This window comes from Mauremys mutica, chromosome 17 (assembly GCF_020497125.1).
Source record: "Mauremys mutica isolate MM-2020 ecotype Southern chromosome 17, ASM2049712v1, whole genome shotgun sequence".
Taxonomy (NCBI): domain Eukaryota; kingdom Metazoa; phylum Chordata; order Testudines; family Geoemydidae; genus Mauremys; species Mauremys mutica.
The window spans coordinates 6,723,377-6,739,139 of record NC_059088.1 but is presented as its reverse complement, the minus strand read 5'-3'; the positions used below and the strand labels follow the sequence as shown (position 1 = coordinate 6,739,139).

General features: G+C 71.9%; 1 protein-coding gene across 3 annotated transcripts in view; it reads right to left on the bottom strand.

Annotated features, from left to right (window-relative positions):
• Positions 1 to 14,664, bottom strand: part of GRIK5 (glutamate ionotropic receptor kainate type subunit 5) — a 37,097-nt gene extending 22,433 nt beyond the window's left edge. Inside the window, exons 1-5 of one of the 3 annotated variants that reach the window (XM_044991049.1) lie at positions 14,294 to 14,664; positions 8,037 to 8,170; positions 6,898 to 7,062; positions 3,664 to 3,761; positions 51 to 216 (exon numbers count right to left, since the gene is read on the bottom strand). In XM_044991049.1, the coding sequence (XP_044846984.1) occupies positions 51 to 216; positions 3,664 to 3,761; positions 6,898 to 7,062; positions 8,037 to 8,124 (517 nt within the window). In that variant the 5' untranslated portion in view covers positions 8,125 to 8,170; positions 14,294 to 14,664. Of the gene's footprint in view, positions 1 to 50; positions 217 to 3,663; positions 3,762 to 6,657; positions 6,708 to 6,857; positions 7,063 to 8,036; positions 8,171 to 14,293 lie in introns of those variants that run through there. The other 2 variants (XM_044991050.1, XM_044991051.1) reach the window with 2 other exon arrangements.
• Positions 14,665 to 15,763: the final 1,099 nt, after the last annotated feature.

The following is a 15,763-nucleotide window of genomic DNA, read 5'->3' as shown; positions in this document are numbered from 1 at the left end:
GGCGCCCCCAGCAGAGCCCCGCCCTGCCCCCGCCCCCCGGCGCCCCTCACACTCGGCCTGGGCGCAGAGCAGGCTGGCCGAGGGCGAGTTGAACGACTGCAGGATCCGGGCCAGGGCCAGGCTCAGGTCCTCGTTGCTGGGATAGAGGCTGACGGAGGCAAAGCGAAGATACTGCAGCCGGGGGGTCTCCTCGGGGCCCACCTTCACGTGGGGGATCTGGGGGAGCGAGAGGGTCAGGACCCCGGCGGGGGGAGGGAGGGACGCACTGGGGATGTGGGGCGCACGGGGGGGAGCGAGAGGGTCAGGACCCCGGCGGGGGGGGGAGGGACGCACATGGGGTGTGGGGCGCACGGGGGGGAGCGAGAGGGTCAGGACCCCGGCGGGGGGGGACGCACTGGGGATGTGGGGCGCACGGGGGGCAGCGAGAGGGACAAGACCCCGGCGGCGGTCGACGCACTGGGGATGTGGGGCGCTCGGGGGGCAGCGAGAGGGTCAGGACCCCGGCGGGGGGGGGGGAGGGAGGGACGCCCGGGGGATGTGGGGCGCACGGGGGGGAGCGAGAGGGTCAGGACCCGGCGGGGGGGGAGGGACGCACTGGGGATGTGGGGCGCACGGGGGGAGCGAGAGGGTCAGGACCCCGGCGGGGGGGGACGCACTGGGGATGTGGGGCGCACGGGGGGCAGCGAGAGGGTCAGGACCCCGGCGGGGGGGGGACGCACTGGGGATGTGGGGCGCACGGGGGGGAGCGAGAGGGTCAGGACCCCGGCGGGGGGGGGGGAGGGACGCACTGGGGATGTGGGGCGCACGGGGGGCAGTGAGAGGGTCAGGACCCCGGCGGGGGGGGGGACGCACTGGGGATGTGGGGCGCACGGGGGGGAGCGAGAGGGTCAGGACCCCGGCGGGGGGGGGGGAGGGCCCCACGGGGGATCTGCCGCCCCCCGGGGGGATCGAGAGTGACAGGACCCCGGCGGGGGGGGGGGAGGGACGCACTGGGGATGTGGGGCGCACGGGGGGCAGCGAGAGGGTCAGGACCCCGGCGGGGGGGGGGAGCCGCCCGCAGGCGATGCGCGGCGCGGGGGGGGGAGCGAGAGGGTCAGGACCCCGGCGGGGGGGGAGGGACGCACTGGGGATGTGGGGCGCACGGGGGGGAGCGAGAGGGCCAGGACCCCGGCGGGGGGGGGGGGCGCACGGGGGATGTGGGGCGCACGGGGGGGAGCGAGAGGGTCAGGACCCCGGCGGGGGGGGGGACGCACTGGGGATGTGGGGCGCACGGGGGGGAGCGAGAGGGTCAGGACCCCGGCGGGGGGTGGGAGGGACGCACTGGGGATGTGGGGCGCACGGGGGGGAGCGAGAGGGTCAGGACCCCGGCGGGGGGGGGGAGGGAGGGACGCACTGGGGATGTGGGGCGCACGGGGGGGAGCGAGAGGGTCAGGACCCCGGCGGGGGGGGAGGGACGCACTGGGGATGTGGGGCGCACGGGGGGGAGCGAGAGGGTCAGGACCCCGGCGGGGGGGGGGGACGCACCGGGGTGGTGGGGCGACCCGGGGGCGGCGAGAGGGTCGGGACCCCGGCGGGGGGGGGGTGGGACGCACTGGGGATGTGGGGCGCACGGGGGGCAGCGAGAGGGTCAGGACCCGGCGGGGGGGGGGGAGGGACGCACTGGGGATGTGGGGCGCACGGGGGGGAGCGAGAGGGTCAGGACCCCGGCGGGGGGGGGACGCACTGGGGATGTGGGGCGCACGGGGGGCAGCGAGAGGGTCAGGACCCCGGCGGGGGGGGAGGGACGCACTGGGGATGTGGGGCGCACGGGGGGGAGCGAGAGGGAGAGGACCAGCGGGGGGGGGGGAGGGAGGGACGCACTGGGGATGTGGGGCGCACGGGGGGGAGCGAGAGGGTCAGGACCCCGGCGGGGGGGGGGAGGGAGGGACGCACTGGGGATGTGGGGCGCACGGGGGGGAGCGAGAGGGTCAGGACCCGGCGGGGGGGGGAGGGACGCACTGGGGATGTGGGGCGCACGGGGGGCAGCGAGAGGGTCAGGACCCCGGCGGGGGGGGAGGGACGCACTGGGGATGTGGGGCGCACGGGGGGGGAGCGAGAGAGGGTCAGGACCCCGGCGGGGGGGGGGGACGCACTGGGGATGTGGGGCGCACGGGGGGGAGCGAGAGGGTCAGGACCCCGGCGGGGGGGGGGGGGGTGGGACGCACTGGGGATGTGGGGCGCACGGGGGGGAGCGGAGAGGGTCAGGACCCCGGCGGGGGGGGGACGCACTGGGGATGTGGGGCGCACGGGGGGCAGCGAGAGGGTCAGGACCCCGGCGGGGGGGGACGCACTGGGGATGTGGGGCGCACGGGGGGGAGCGAGAGGGTCAGGACCCCGGCGGCGGGGGGGAGGGACGCACTGGGGATGTGGGGCGCACGGGGGGCAGCGAGAGGGTCAGGCCCCCGGCGGGGGGGGAGGGACGCACTGGGGATGTGGGGCGCACGGGGGGGAGCGCGAGGGTCAGGACCCCGGCGGGGGGGGAGGGACGCACTGGGGATGTGGGGCGCCCGGGGGGGAGGGGGAGGGTCAGGACCCCGGCGGCGGGGGGGAGGGACGCACTGGGGATGTGGGGCGCACGGGGGGGAGCGAGAGGGTCAGGACCCCGGCGGGGGGGGGGAGGGACGCACTGGGGATGTGGGGCGCACGGGGGGCAGCGAGAGGGTCAGGACCCCGGCGGGGGGGGGAGGGAGGGACGCACTGGGGATGTGGGGCGCACGGGGGGGAGCGAGAGCGTCAGGACCCCAGGGGGGGGGGAGGGACGCACTGGGGATGTGGGGCGCACGGGGGGCAGTGAGAGGGTCAGGACCCCGGCGGGGGGGGGAGGGAGGGACGCACTGGGGATGTGGGGCGCACGGGGGGCAGCGAGAGGGTCAGGACCCCGGCGGGGGGGGGGAGGGACGCACTGGTGATGTGGGGCGCACGGGGGGCAGTGAGAGGGTCAGGACCCCGGCGGGGGGAGGGAGGGACGCACTGGGGATGTGGGGCGCACGGGGGGCAGCGAGAGGGTCAGGACCCCGGCGGGGGGGGGAGGGACGCACGGGGGATGTGGGGCGCACGGGGGGCAGCGAGAGGGTCAGGACCCCGGCGGGGGGGGAGGGACGCACTGGGGATGTGGGGCGCACGGGGGGCAGCGAGAGGGTCAGGACCCCGGGGGGGGGAGGGACGCACTGGGGATGTGGGGCGCACGGGGGGGAGCGAGAGGGTCAGGACCCCGGCGGGGGGGGGAGGGAGGGACGCACTGGGGATGTGGGGCGCACGGGGGGGAGCGAGAGGGTCAGGACCCCGGCGGGGGGGGAGGGACGCACTGGGGAGGTGGGGCGCACGGGGGGCAGCGAGAGGGTCAGGACCCCGGCGGGGGGGGAGGGACGCACTGGGGATGTGGGGCGCACGGGGGGCAGCGAGAGGGTCAGGACCCCGGCGGGGGGGGGAGGGACGCACTGGGGATGTGGGGCGCACGGGGGGGAGCGAGAGGGTGAGGACCCCGGCGGGGGGGGGAGGGACGCACTGGGGATGTGGGGCGCACGGGGGGGAGCGAGAGGGTCAGGACCCCGGCAGGGGGGGGAGGGACGCACTGGGGATGTGGGGCGCACGGCAGGATTCAGGGGGTCCCGCCCCCCCATTTACCTCCTTCTCCCCACAGATGTGGCTGACAGTGGCGGCCGAGGCGGGACTCGCAGCTGGCCCCAGAACCGACACCACCCCTTTGGGCAGGATCTGGCACACTGCGGGGAGAGAGAGTGTGGGGGGCACGCCGGGCAGCCAGGCCCTCGCACGCCCCCCTCGCACGCGCACACACGCACCTGCATGCTCACCACTGCACACCTACCCTTGCACACGCGCAATCCTCCCTCCACAAACGTATCTTCACATGCCCACGCTTGCACACACACACTTACACACAACCCTTGCACACTCACCATTGCATGCCCACCCTCACACACGTGCACTCCTCCCTCCACAAGCATACACGTCCTGCACAATTACCTTTGCGCACACACCCTGACACACACATGCTCTCACACACATCCTCCTCTTGCCACAAACATGCATGCCCTGTCCGTTCACACTCACATGCTTGTCTGCCCACGAATGCACACTCATCCTTCCCCACACTCCCATCCTTGCACACCCACCTTGCACACTTTCCCTTCCACAAATACACACCCTCATCTTTGCACATGCCCACTCACCCTCACTCTCCTGCTGTGACACAGTGGGAATGTTCCCAATGTTTCTCTGAATACTGTGGGTGCCTCAGTTTCCCCTGTGTGTTAGGTACCTGGCTGGGGGGCTCAGGGGGTGTGATTGGTGCAGTGACCCCTGGAGGGCAGGTGTGACGACCGGCCCACGCTCAGAACCTGCTCACTGATGGCTGGAGCTTGGCCCTGCAGGGCCGGCCGGGGGGCGGGAGGGGAACCCAGGAAAGGGACAGAGGCCGAGGGGGCTACGGGGGGTGGGAGGCTGGGCTGGGGGAACTGGTCAGTCCTGGCTTGGGACTGGGGGGGCTCTGGGTCCCCCCCAGACAGACTTTGCTGCGGCCCCTGGTCCCTGTGCTCACAAGCTCTGTTCTACGCTGGGTCCCCCACGACGAATAACCCGTCGGGGTCACTCGCTGGCTGGGAGTCGCTGGGGGGGGCAGGGCCCTTTGGGGGCGTGAGAGGCTCCCCAGGGGCCCCGCCCAGGGGGACTCGCTGCGGGGGGGCCGGGGTGAGCAGGGGGCCGAGGTCGGACCCAGGAGGCCCCGAAGCTGAGCAGGCTCCTGGCCCCGGTGACAGGTGCCCTGCGGGAGACGCTGCCCCAGAGTCCTGCCTGGCTTCCCCCGGAGCCCTGAGAGCCCCCAGCCCGGGGCCCCGGGACCCCCCCAACCCCCTGCCGTGCCAGGACCCCGGGACCCCCCCAACCCCCTGCCGTGCCCAGGACCCCGGGACCCCCCCAACTCCCTGCCGTGCCCAGGACCCCGGGACCCCCCCAACTCCCTGCCGTGCCCAGGACCCCGGGACACCCCAACCCCCTGCCGTGCCCAGGACCCTGGGACCCCCCCAACCCCCTGCCGTGCCAGGACCCCGGGACCCCCCCAACTCCCTGCCGTGCCCAGGACCCCGGGACCCCCACAACTCCATGCCGTGCCCAGGACCCCGGGACACCCCCACCCCCTGCCGTGCCCAGGACCCCGGGACCCCCCCACCCCCCTGCCGTGCCAGGACCCCGGGACCCCCCCAACCCCCTGCCGTGCCAGAACCCCGGGAGCCCCCCAACTCCCTGCCGTGCCAGGACCCCGGGACCCCCCCAACCCCCTGCTGTGCCCAGGACCCCGGGACCCCCCAAACGCCCGGCCGTGCCCAGGACCCCGGGACCCCCCCAACTCCCTGCTGTGCCAGGACCCCGGGACACCCCAACCCCCTGCCGTGCCCAGGACCCTGGGACCCCCCCAACCCCCTGCCGTGCCAGGACCCCGGGACACCCCAACCCCCTGCCGTGCCCAGGACCCCGGGTCCCCCCCAACTCCCTGCGGTGCCAGGACCCCGGGACCCCCCCAACTCCCTGCCGTGCCCAGGACCCTGGGACCCCCCCAACCCCCTGCCGTGCCCAGGTCCCCGGGACCCCCCCAACCCCCTGCTGTGCCAGGACCCCGGGACCCCCCCAACTCCCTGCTGTGCCAGGACCCCGGGACCCCCCCAACTCCCTGCCGTGCCCAGGACCCCGGGACACCCCAACCCCCTGCCGTGCCCGGACCCCGGGTCCCCCCCAACCCCCTGCCGTGCCCAGGACCCCGGGACCCCCCCAACTCCCTGCCGTGCCCTGGACCCGGGTACACCCCAACCCCCTGCCGTGCCCAGGACCCCGGGACCCCCCCAACCCCCTGCCGTGCCCAGGACCCCGGGACCCCCCCAACCCCCTGCCGTGCCCAGGACCCCGGGACACCTGCACTCTGACCCCTCCCCCCCTACGCACACAAACGTGCACACTCCCCATCGCCTCCGTCTCCTGCACGCTCCAGCACACACTCACATCCATTCTCCTCCTTGCACACTTGTGCCCGGCACATGCCCATGTCCCTGACTTCACACAGATTATCCCCACCCAGTGAGGGCTGGGCCCACGTGTGCACACGCACCTTGCACACCCAGCCATGCTCATGCTCCCACCCCGTTGGGTCACGGACTCACCCTCGCCTACTCACACTCGCCGCACCACGATGGTCTTGCAGAGGTGCTTTTGGACTAACCACCCTCGTGCTCACTCCCCCTCGCACGCTCCCCTCACATGTTTACACACTCACATGGGGTCACCCCCTCACACACTGAACACTGGCACATACAATGGTGTTGGCAAACTAGTTCTGGCTACCCCTTGCACACTCACCCCTCGCACATTTACTGGTGTCAGTGGTCTCACACATGCCCCCTCGCACAAGTACTGGTGTTAGTGGTCTCATGCACGGCCCCTCGCACACGTACTGGTGTCAGTGGTCTCACGCACGCCCCCTCGCACACATACTGGTGTTAGTGGTCTCACGCACAGCCCCTCCCACATGTACTGGTGTCAGTGGTCTCACGCACGCCCCCTCGCACACGTACTGGTGTCAGTGGTCTCACGCACGGCCCCTTGCACACGTACTGGAGTCAGTGGTCTCACGCACGGCCCCTCGCACACGTACTGGTGTCAGTGGTCTCACGCACGGCCCCTTGCACACGTACTGGAGTCAGTGGTCTCACGCACGGCCCCTCGCACACGTACTGGAGTCAGTGGTCTCACGCACGGCCCCTTGCACACGTACTGGTGTCAGTGGTCTCACGCACGGCCCCTTGCACACGTACTGGAGTCAGTGGTCTCACGCACGGCCCCTCGCACACGTACTGGTGTCAGTGGTCTCGTACTGGCTGTCGCGCTGCAGTTCGAAGATCTCGACCTCCACGCGGGCCTTAGCCGGCACCTCGATGATGCTGTTGATCTGCTCCCGGGCCAGGGCCAGGGCCAGGCGCTCCCCGCGCCCACACACTGTCTGATCGTCCAGGATCGCAGCTGGGGGGCACAGAGCCGGGGGGCACGTGGGGCCAGAGACACCACCGACACCCCTCCCCCACCACTGAGCTCCCCCCATCCTCAGCCACCTCCCATGGCCCCCCACCCATCCACGGCCCCTCACTCCCGACCCGCAGTCCCTACCCCCCAGCCCTGGGCTTCCGGCCCCCAGCTCTGCCGGTGCCCCTCACTCCCAACCCGCAGCCCCTGCCCGCAGCCCCAGGCTCCCCCAGCTCTGCCGGTGCCCCTCACTCCAGACCCGCAGCCCCTGCCCCCAGCCCCGGGCTCCCCCAGCTCTGCCGGTGCCCCTCACTCCAGACCCGCAGCCCCTGCCCCCAGCCCCGGGCTCCCCCAGCTCTGCCGGTGCCCCTCACTCCAGACCCGCAGCCCCTGCCCCCAGCCCCGGGCTCCCCCAGCTCTGCCGGTGCCCCTCACTCCTGACCCGCAGCCCCTGCCCCCAGCCCCGGGCTCCCCCAGCTCTGCCGGTGCCCCTCACTCCTGACCCGCAGCCCCTGCCCCCAGCCCCGGGCTCCCCCAGCTCTGCCGGTGCCCCTCACTCCAGACCCGCAGCCCCTGCCCCCAGCCCCGGGCTCCCCCAGCTCTGCCGGTGCCCCTCACTCCAGACCCGCAGCCCCTGCCCCCAGCCCCGGGCTCCCCCAGCTCTGCCGGTGCCCCTCACTCCTGACCCGCAGCCCCTGCCCCCAGCCCTGGGCTCCCCCAGCTCTGCCGGTGCCCCTCACTCCCGACCCGCAGCCCCTGCCCGCAGCCCCGGGCTCCCCCAGCTCTGCCGGTGCCCCTCACTCCAGACCCGCAGCCCCTGCCCCCAGCCCCGGGCTCCCCCAGCTCTGCCGGTGCCCCTCACTCCCGACCCGCAGCCCCTGCCCCCAGCCCCGGGCTCCCCCAGCTCTGCTGGTGCCCCTCACTCCCAACCCGCAGCCCCTGCCCCCAGCCCCGGGCTCCCTGGGGTGCCTCACCCATGCGCAGTGACGACAGCACCTGCAGGCTCAGGCGGGTGAAGCTGACAATCAGCAGCAGCAGCAGCAGCGCGGGCGACGTCGGCATCTTCCACCCTCCTCATGGGGAACGTCGCCGCGGCCCCGGCTGCCACCTGCGGGGGGGAGGGGGAAGAGCCCGGGGCGGGGCCCGGGGGAGTCACATGGCAGAGCACCCCCTAGTGGCACCCCACAGCGCCCCCCCACTGACCCGGCCCACAGCGCCCCAGTGACCCCCCACAGTGCCCCCACTGACCCGGCCCACAGCGCCCCCTACTGACCCCCTGCCCCCATTGACACTGCCCCACAGCGCCCCCCCACTGACCCCTGGCCCCACAGCGCCCCAGTGACCCCCCACAGTGCCCCCACTGACCCGGCCCACAGCGCCCCCTACTGACCCCCTGCCCCCATTGACACTGCCCCACAGTGCCCCCTACTGCCCCCCTGCCCCCATTGACACTGCCCCACAGCGCCCCCCCCACTGATCCCTGGCCCCACAGCGCCCCAGTGACCCCCCTACAGCCCCCTCTACTGACCCCGCCCACAGTGCCCCAGTGACCCCCCACAGTGCCCCCACTGACCCGGCCCACAGCGCCCCCTAGTGACCCCCCCAGTGACCCCTCCAGCCTCCTCTACTGGACCCCATCCACAGCGCCCCAGTGACCCCCCACAGTGCCCCCACTGACCCGGCCCACAGCGCCCCCTAGTGACCCCCCCAGTGACCCCTCCAGCCTCCTCTACTGGACCCCATCCACAGCGCCCCCTACTGACCCCCTGCCCCACAGACCGCTCTACTGACCCCGCTCACAGCACCCCTAGTGACCCCCCACATCCCCCTTACTGACCCCGCTCACAGCACCCCTAGTGACCCCCCACATCCCCCTTACTGACCCCGCTCACAGCACCCCTAGTGACCCCGCTCACAGCACCCCTAGTGACCCCCCACATCCCCCTTACTGACCCCGCTCACAGCACCCCTAGTGACCCCCCACAGCCCCACCTAGTGACCCCCCACATCCCCCTTACTGACCCCGCCCACAGTGCCCCCTAGTGACCCCCTGCCCCCATTGACACTGCCTCACAGCCCCTCCAGTGACCCTGTGCGACGAAGTGGGGCTGTTCTTAATGTTCCCTCTGAATACTGGGGGGGGGGGGCCGGTTCCTGGCCGACCCTCTGTCACCTGGCAACTAATGGCCAGGCCCTGCCCCCCCGTAAGGGGATGCTAAAGGGGGGAAGAACAAAGGGGTCAGGTGACCTCCTGGCCCGGGAAAGGAGCTGAGCAGAGAGGAGGGGCTGGAGGGGGTCAGTCTGGGGCTGGCTGGGGACGGGGAGTGAGGGCAGACGTGGGGGTCTGGCTCACTGTCCCCCAGAATGGACCCGGCCGAGGGGTCCGGCTCGCGGTACCTACAAGCTCTGTGTTAGCCCCTGTTCCTGTCATCGAATAAACCTCTGTGTCACTGGCTGGCTGAGAGTCACGTCTGACTGCACAGTGGGGGGGCAGGACCCTGTGGCCCCCCAGGACCCCACTGGGGCGACTCGCTGTGGGAAGCGCACGGAGGGGCAGGGGAGGCTGAATGCTCCAAGGAGAGACCCAGGAGGTGAAGCCGTGGGAGCTTCTTGCCCTGCAGACAGGCTGCTCCGAGGGAGAGGAGGCTCCCGAGTCCTGCCTGGCTTGGTGGGGAGCAGCTCCAGAGCAGCGCCGGGGACCCCGTAATACAAGAACTAGGGGTCACCAAATGAAATTAATGGGCAGCAGGTTTAAACAAATCAAAGGAAGTTTTTCTTCACACAGCGCACAGTCAACCTGTGGAACTCCTTGCCTGAGGAGATTGTGAAGGCTAGGACTATAACAGCCTTTAAAAGGGAACTGGATAAATTCATGGTGGCTAAGGCCATACATGGCTATTAGCCAGGCTGGGTAAGAATGGTGTCCCTAGCCTCTGTTCGTCAGAGGATGGAGATGGATGGCAGGAGAGAGATCACTTGATCATTGCCTGTTAGGTTCACTCCCTCTGGGGCACCTGGCATTGGCCCCTGTCGGTAGACAGATACTGGGCTGGATGGATCTTTGGTCTGACCCGGTACGGCCGTTCTTATGCTCTTATGACACTGCCCCACACCCCAATCCACAGAGCCCCCTACTGACCCCCTGCCCCACAGCACCCTCTTGTTTCCATGCACAGGGGGGTGGGACTCAGTGTCCCGGGTGTTACTGGTTAACGAGGGGGGGGGAGAGGGAGTTTGTTGGGACACAGGACCGGAGAGGGACTCGGGACCCCGGCCCGGCCTGGAGGATGGAGACCCCAGCGACTGGTGACCTGGGGACCCAGAGACCCAGCTCAGGAGTCGCAGCCGGTTCTGGCCAGTGGGGGACAATGGGCTGCGGGGAGAGGACCCCGGTGACCTGCCCAGCCGGCTCCAGCCAGAGGGGCCAGAGGACAGAAGAGGGGAGAGGAGACCCAGGCGACCCTGTGTCCCTGGAGAGGAGACAATGGACAGAGGGGGCCTGGGGCCGGGGGTATCGGAGGCCCAGCTGGGAGCAGGGGGCTCGGGGCTGGAGGGGGGGAGCAGGCAGAGCCCCCCCTGGCTGCAGGGGGACTGGGATATGCTGGGCTGAGCGAGGCCAGGCCTGAGGCCGGAGAGTTTCCTGTGCTGGGTTCAACTCTCAATAAACCCTCCTGTGTTACGCTGGGGGAGTCGCTCCGGGCTAGAGAACAGGGTGGGGGGGGGGGGGGATCGTCCCCTTCGGGGGTGAGGAGGCCCCGGGGGCCCAGAGCAAGGGGACTCCCTGGGGGGCCCACGGCAGAGCCAGACGTGCTGAGGCTCAGAGCGGTGCGGCTCCGGGAGGTGGAGGGGCCTGACCCTGGGAGAGGGGCCCCCCGAGAGGGGCTGTCGCACTGAAGGGGGCACCCCCCCACACAGACCGCACGGGGCCACGCGTGGGAACGACCTGGGAGTCCGTGACACACCTCTTACTGACCCCCTGCCCCACAGCGCCCCCTAGTGACCCTGCCCCACAGTGCCCCCTACTGAGCCTCCTGCCCCACAGCGCCCCCTACTCACCCCCCTGCCCCACAGCGCCCCCTAGTGACCCTGCCCCACAGTGCCTTCTACTGAGCCTCCTGCCCCGCTTCCTGCCCCACAGCACCCCCTACTCACCCCCCTGCCCCACAGTGCCCCCTACTGAGCCTCCTGCCCCCCGGCGCCCTGGCCAAGGTGACTCCCGGTGGCAGTTTGGGGGAGGGGTCTCGCAGCATCTGGCACTGCTCCCCCCCCCCCCCCGGCACCGCTCCCCGTTTGTGCCAAGTCAGCAGCTTGCAGCGTCCTCGCGCCACCTTCACCTTGAGCGACGTGGCTTCCCGCAGCCTGGCTGGGCACTGCTGGGGGAAGCTCACAGCACCAGGGGCCCCAGGGAGGGGGCGTCTCAGTGCCATGGGAGGGGGATATAGTCAGTTGCATGGGGATGGGGCCATGTCCAGTGCTGGGTTCCCGGGGGGGATTTGGGGGGGACGGGGCCGTGTCCAGTGCTGGGGTTCCCGAGGGGATCTGGAGGGGACAGGGCTGCGTCTCGGTGCCAGGGTTCCCAGGTGGAATTTCGGGGACAGGGCCGTGTCTTGGTGCTGGGGTTCCCGGGGGGGATTTGGGGGAGACGGGGCCATGTCTTGGTGCTGGGGTTCCCGGGGGGGATTTGGGAGGGATGGGGCCGTGTCCAGTGCTGGGTTCCCGGGGGATCTGGGGGGGCCGGGGCCATGTCCAGTGCTGGGGTTCCCGGGGGGGATTTGGGGGAACAGGGCCGTGTCCAGTGCTGGGTTCCCGGGGGGGGATTTGGGGGAACAGGGCCGTGTCCAGTGCTGGGTTCCCGGGGGATCTGGGGAGGCCGGGGCTGTGTCCAGTGCTGGGGTTCCCGGGGGGGATTTGGGGGGAACAGGGCCGTGTCCAGTGCTGGGTTCCCGGGGGATCTGGGGGGGCCGGGGCCGTGTCCAGTGCTGGGGTTCCCGGGGGGATCTGGGGGGACAGGGCTGTGTCTCGGTGCCAGGGTTCCCAGGGGGAATTTCGGGGACAGGGCCGTGTCCAGTGCTGGGGTTCCCGGGGGGATCTGGGGGGAACAGGGCCGTGTCCAGTGCTGGGGTTCCCGGGGGGGATTTGGGGGAGACGGGGCCGTGTCCAGTGCTGGGTTCCCGGGGGGGATCTGGGGGGGACGGGGCTGCGTCTCGGTGCCAGGGTTCCCAGGGGGAATTTGGGGGACGGGGCCGTGTCTTGGTGCTGGGGTTCCCGGGGGGGATTTGGGGGGATGGGGCGATGGGATGGGGCCAATCACCCATCCCTCCATGGTCCAGGAAGGGGGTGGGGGAAATGGGAATCCAATCCTGTCACGTGACCCTTGATGCCCCACCAGCTGCATGGGGGAGGGGAGGGAGAAGGGGGCGGGGTCTCAGATGGCGTTGCCTGGAGACACCAGCTTCCTTCCTAGCCGTGTCCTGTTGCCCAGCAACAGCTACCGGCTGCCACAAAAGGGTATCAACATCTGAGCAGGGAGACGGTGCTGTGAGCTTCACCCCAGCAGTGCCCCCAGCCAGGGCCCCTGGTGCTGTGAGCTTCCCCACAGCAGTGCCCTCAGCCAGGGCCCCTGGTGCTGCGAGCTTCACCCCAGCAGTGTCCCAAGCCGGGACCCTGGTGCTGCGAGCTTCACCCCAGCAGTGCCCCTGGCCAGGACCCTGGTGCTGCGAACTTCCCCCAGCAGTGCCCCCACTTTGGGATCCTGGTGCTGCAAACTTCCACCAGCAGTGCCCCCAGACCAGGACCCTGGCACCATGAGCTTCCCCCCAGCAGTGCCCCCAGATGGGGACCCTGATGCTGTGAGCTTCCCCCCAGCAGTGCCCTCAGCTGGGGACCCTGATGCTGCGAGCCTCCCCCAGCAGTGCCCCCAGACCAGGACCCTGACACTGTGAGTCTCCCCCCAGCAGTGCCCCTGGCCAGGACCCTAGTGCTGCGAACTTCCCCCAGCAGTGCCCCCAGATGGGGACCCTGACGCTGTGAGCCTCCCCCCAGCAGTGCCCTCAGCTGGGGACCCTGATGCTGTGAGCTTCCCCCCAGCAGTGCCCTCAGCAGTTAACTCTGCCCCTTGAACCCTCAGCACTGAGACATGGCCCCTGCTAGAAGGCAGCCCCAAGGAACTGCCACTCTGGAGAGACAGCCCCTGTCCCCCCCCCCACTGCATCCCAGCCCCCGCCCCGAAAATCCAGCACCCAGACCTGGCCATGCCCCTCCCCCCATAGCAGGAGGCCCCAGGCCCCAGCCCGGCCTGGCCAGCGACTCAGCCCCGAGTCCTCCTGCCCAGGCCGCGCCAGGGAGCCGGGGGGGGGGGGACCTCTGTGCCCCCTGCAGCTGCGGGTGAGCGAGGCCTCGAACTCAGGGCTCGGCTGCGGGGGGCTGCCAGGGCCCTGGGGCAGAATGTGCAGAGGGGCCCTCTGGGAGGGGGGGTGCAGTGGGGTGGGACGGACGGGGTTTGAGCGCTGGGAGCTGCTGGGGGGGGCTAGGAGAGAGGGGGGCTGTGGGGTGGGGGCACATGGGGGACCCGGGGTGGTTGGTCCCAGAGCGGGGCAGGGGGAGCATACAGACACCCCCTCCCCCCATGACCCCCAGGCGCAGGGGGAAGGGGGCTTGGGCCTGTGGCCGAGGGGGGCCGGCTGGTGCCTGGGGGGGGCGCTGAGACCCAGCAAACTCGATTCACACATGGACCCACTGAGCAGCTAGAGCGTCCCCGAGCCCAGCTCCCCCCCCCCCGGCGGGGACAGGCCCCTGCCCCATTCCCTGCCCCCCTGAGCCAGCCAGTCCCTCCCCCCGGGCCGGATCGGGGCCGGGGCCCCCAGCCCTGGCTTGGGGCTAACGGGGGGCACCATGGGGACAGGCCGGGGGAGGGGTCAGGCCGAGCTGGGGGCGCCAGGACGGAGCAGAGAGAAAAGGGGGGGCCGGGGCCCAGCGAAGGCGGGGGGGCTGCAGGGTGTTGGGGGGGCGCAGCCCGGCGGTCTCTGCCCCTTGTCTCCCGCCCCCCCATCCCCGCCAGAGGCCAGACGAGGTCCCCCTCCCCCAGCTGCCCCCGCACCCCAACCCCCCCATACCGCCCCCGGCCCCACATACGCGTGCGCAGAGCTTCGGCACAGGCCACGCCAAAGTGCGGGGGGGGCACGGAGCGGCCCCCCCGGCGCCCCCAAACAGGCAGGAAAGTAGCGAGACTTACGGAATCCGTGATCGGCGCGGGGGCCCCCCGCTCTGGCTGCCTGCGGCCCCCCCTGCCCGCTCGGGGCCCCCCAAGTCCGCAATCCGGGCAGCGGCGAGACGCGCGGGGGGCGCAGCGAGGGGGGCTCAGGCGTCAGCGCCCCGCATTTTGCAAGCGGGGGGGTGAGAACTGCCGGTAGAAGAGAAAACGCCCCATGTCCGTCTGTCTGTCCGGGGGGGCCGCCCCGAATCTCCCTCGACCGCAGCCCCCGCTCGCCCTCCTGGGGGGGGCCGGACCCCCCCCGATCGCAGCCCCGGCCTCGATCTCCACGCGGGGAGGGTTCAAATCCCGATTTTCCGCCGGGGGGGCGATGCAGGGGACGCGGGGGGGGCGCTTCAGGAGCCCTCAATCAGCCGAGGCCGGCGCATCGCGGCGACGCTGGGGGGGGGGCGGAGATGGAGGGGGGCGGAGAGAGGGGGAGGGGGCGGGGATGGAGAAAAGGGGGGATGGGGGCGGCCGGACCCTCCGTCGGGGGCGGGGTCTTACGGCCTGGGGGGGATGGGGGGGTGGCGAGACCCCCTCCTTTGCATGGGGTCGGGGGGCGGCCGGGGGACGTGGGGCCGGGCTCGGGGGGGCGGCTGGGGAGCTCAGGGGGGGCTGCAGGGGGCGGCTGGCGGCGGGGGGGGTCTCTGGGGGGCCGGGCTGGGGGGGGGTCTCCTCATTGAGATTCGCTGCGGCGCTCGCGGGCGCGAGCTGAATCCTGATGAGGCCCCGCAGCGACCCGGCCCGGCGGGAGGGGGGGGGGGGACGGGGGCGGGGCGGTGGCGGGGGGGGCGGGGGGTTCTCTGGGAGCCGCTGAAGACTTGACGGGGGGGCGGGAAATGGCTTCAATCACCACTAGCTCCCCTCGGGCAGGCAGGACAAAGGGAGCTAGGGACACTGCTGTGGGGAAGCTCGCAGCGCCAGGGCACTGCCGTGGGGAAGCTCGCAGCGCCAGGGGCCCTGGCTGGGCACTGCTGTGGGGAAGCTCGCAGCGCCAGGGCACTGCTGTAGGGAAGCTCGCAGTGCCAGGGGCCCTGGCTGGGCACTGCTGTGGGGAAGCTCGCAGCGCCAGGGGCCCTGGCTGGGCACTGCTGTGGAGAAGCTCGCAGCGCCAGGGGCACCGGCTGGGCACTGCTGTGGGGAAGCTTGCAGCGCCAGGGCACTGCCGTAGGGAAGCTCGCAGCGCCAGGGGCCCTGGCTGGGCACTGCTGTGGGGAAGCTCGCAGCGCCAGGGCACTGCCGTGGGGAAGCTCGCAGCGCCAGGGGCCCTGGCTGGGCACTGCTGTGGGGAAGCTCGCAGCGCCAGGGCACTGCTGTAGGGAAGCTCGCAGTGCCAGGGGCCCTGGCTGGGCACTGCTGTGGGGAAGCTTGCAGCGCCAGGGCACTGCCGTAGGGAAGCTCGCAGCGCCAGGGGCCCTGGCTGGGCACTGCTGTGGGGAAGCTCGCAGC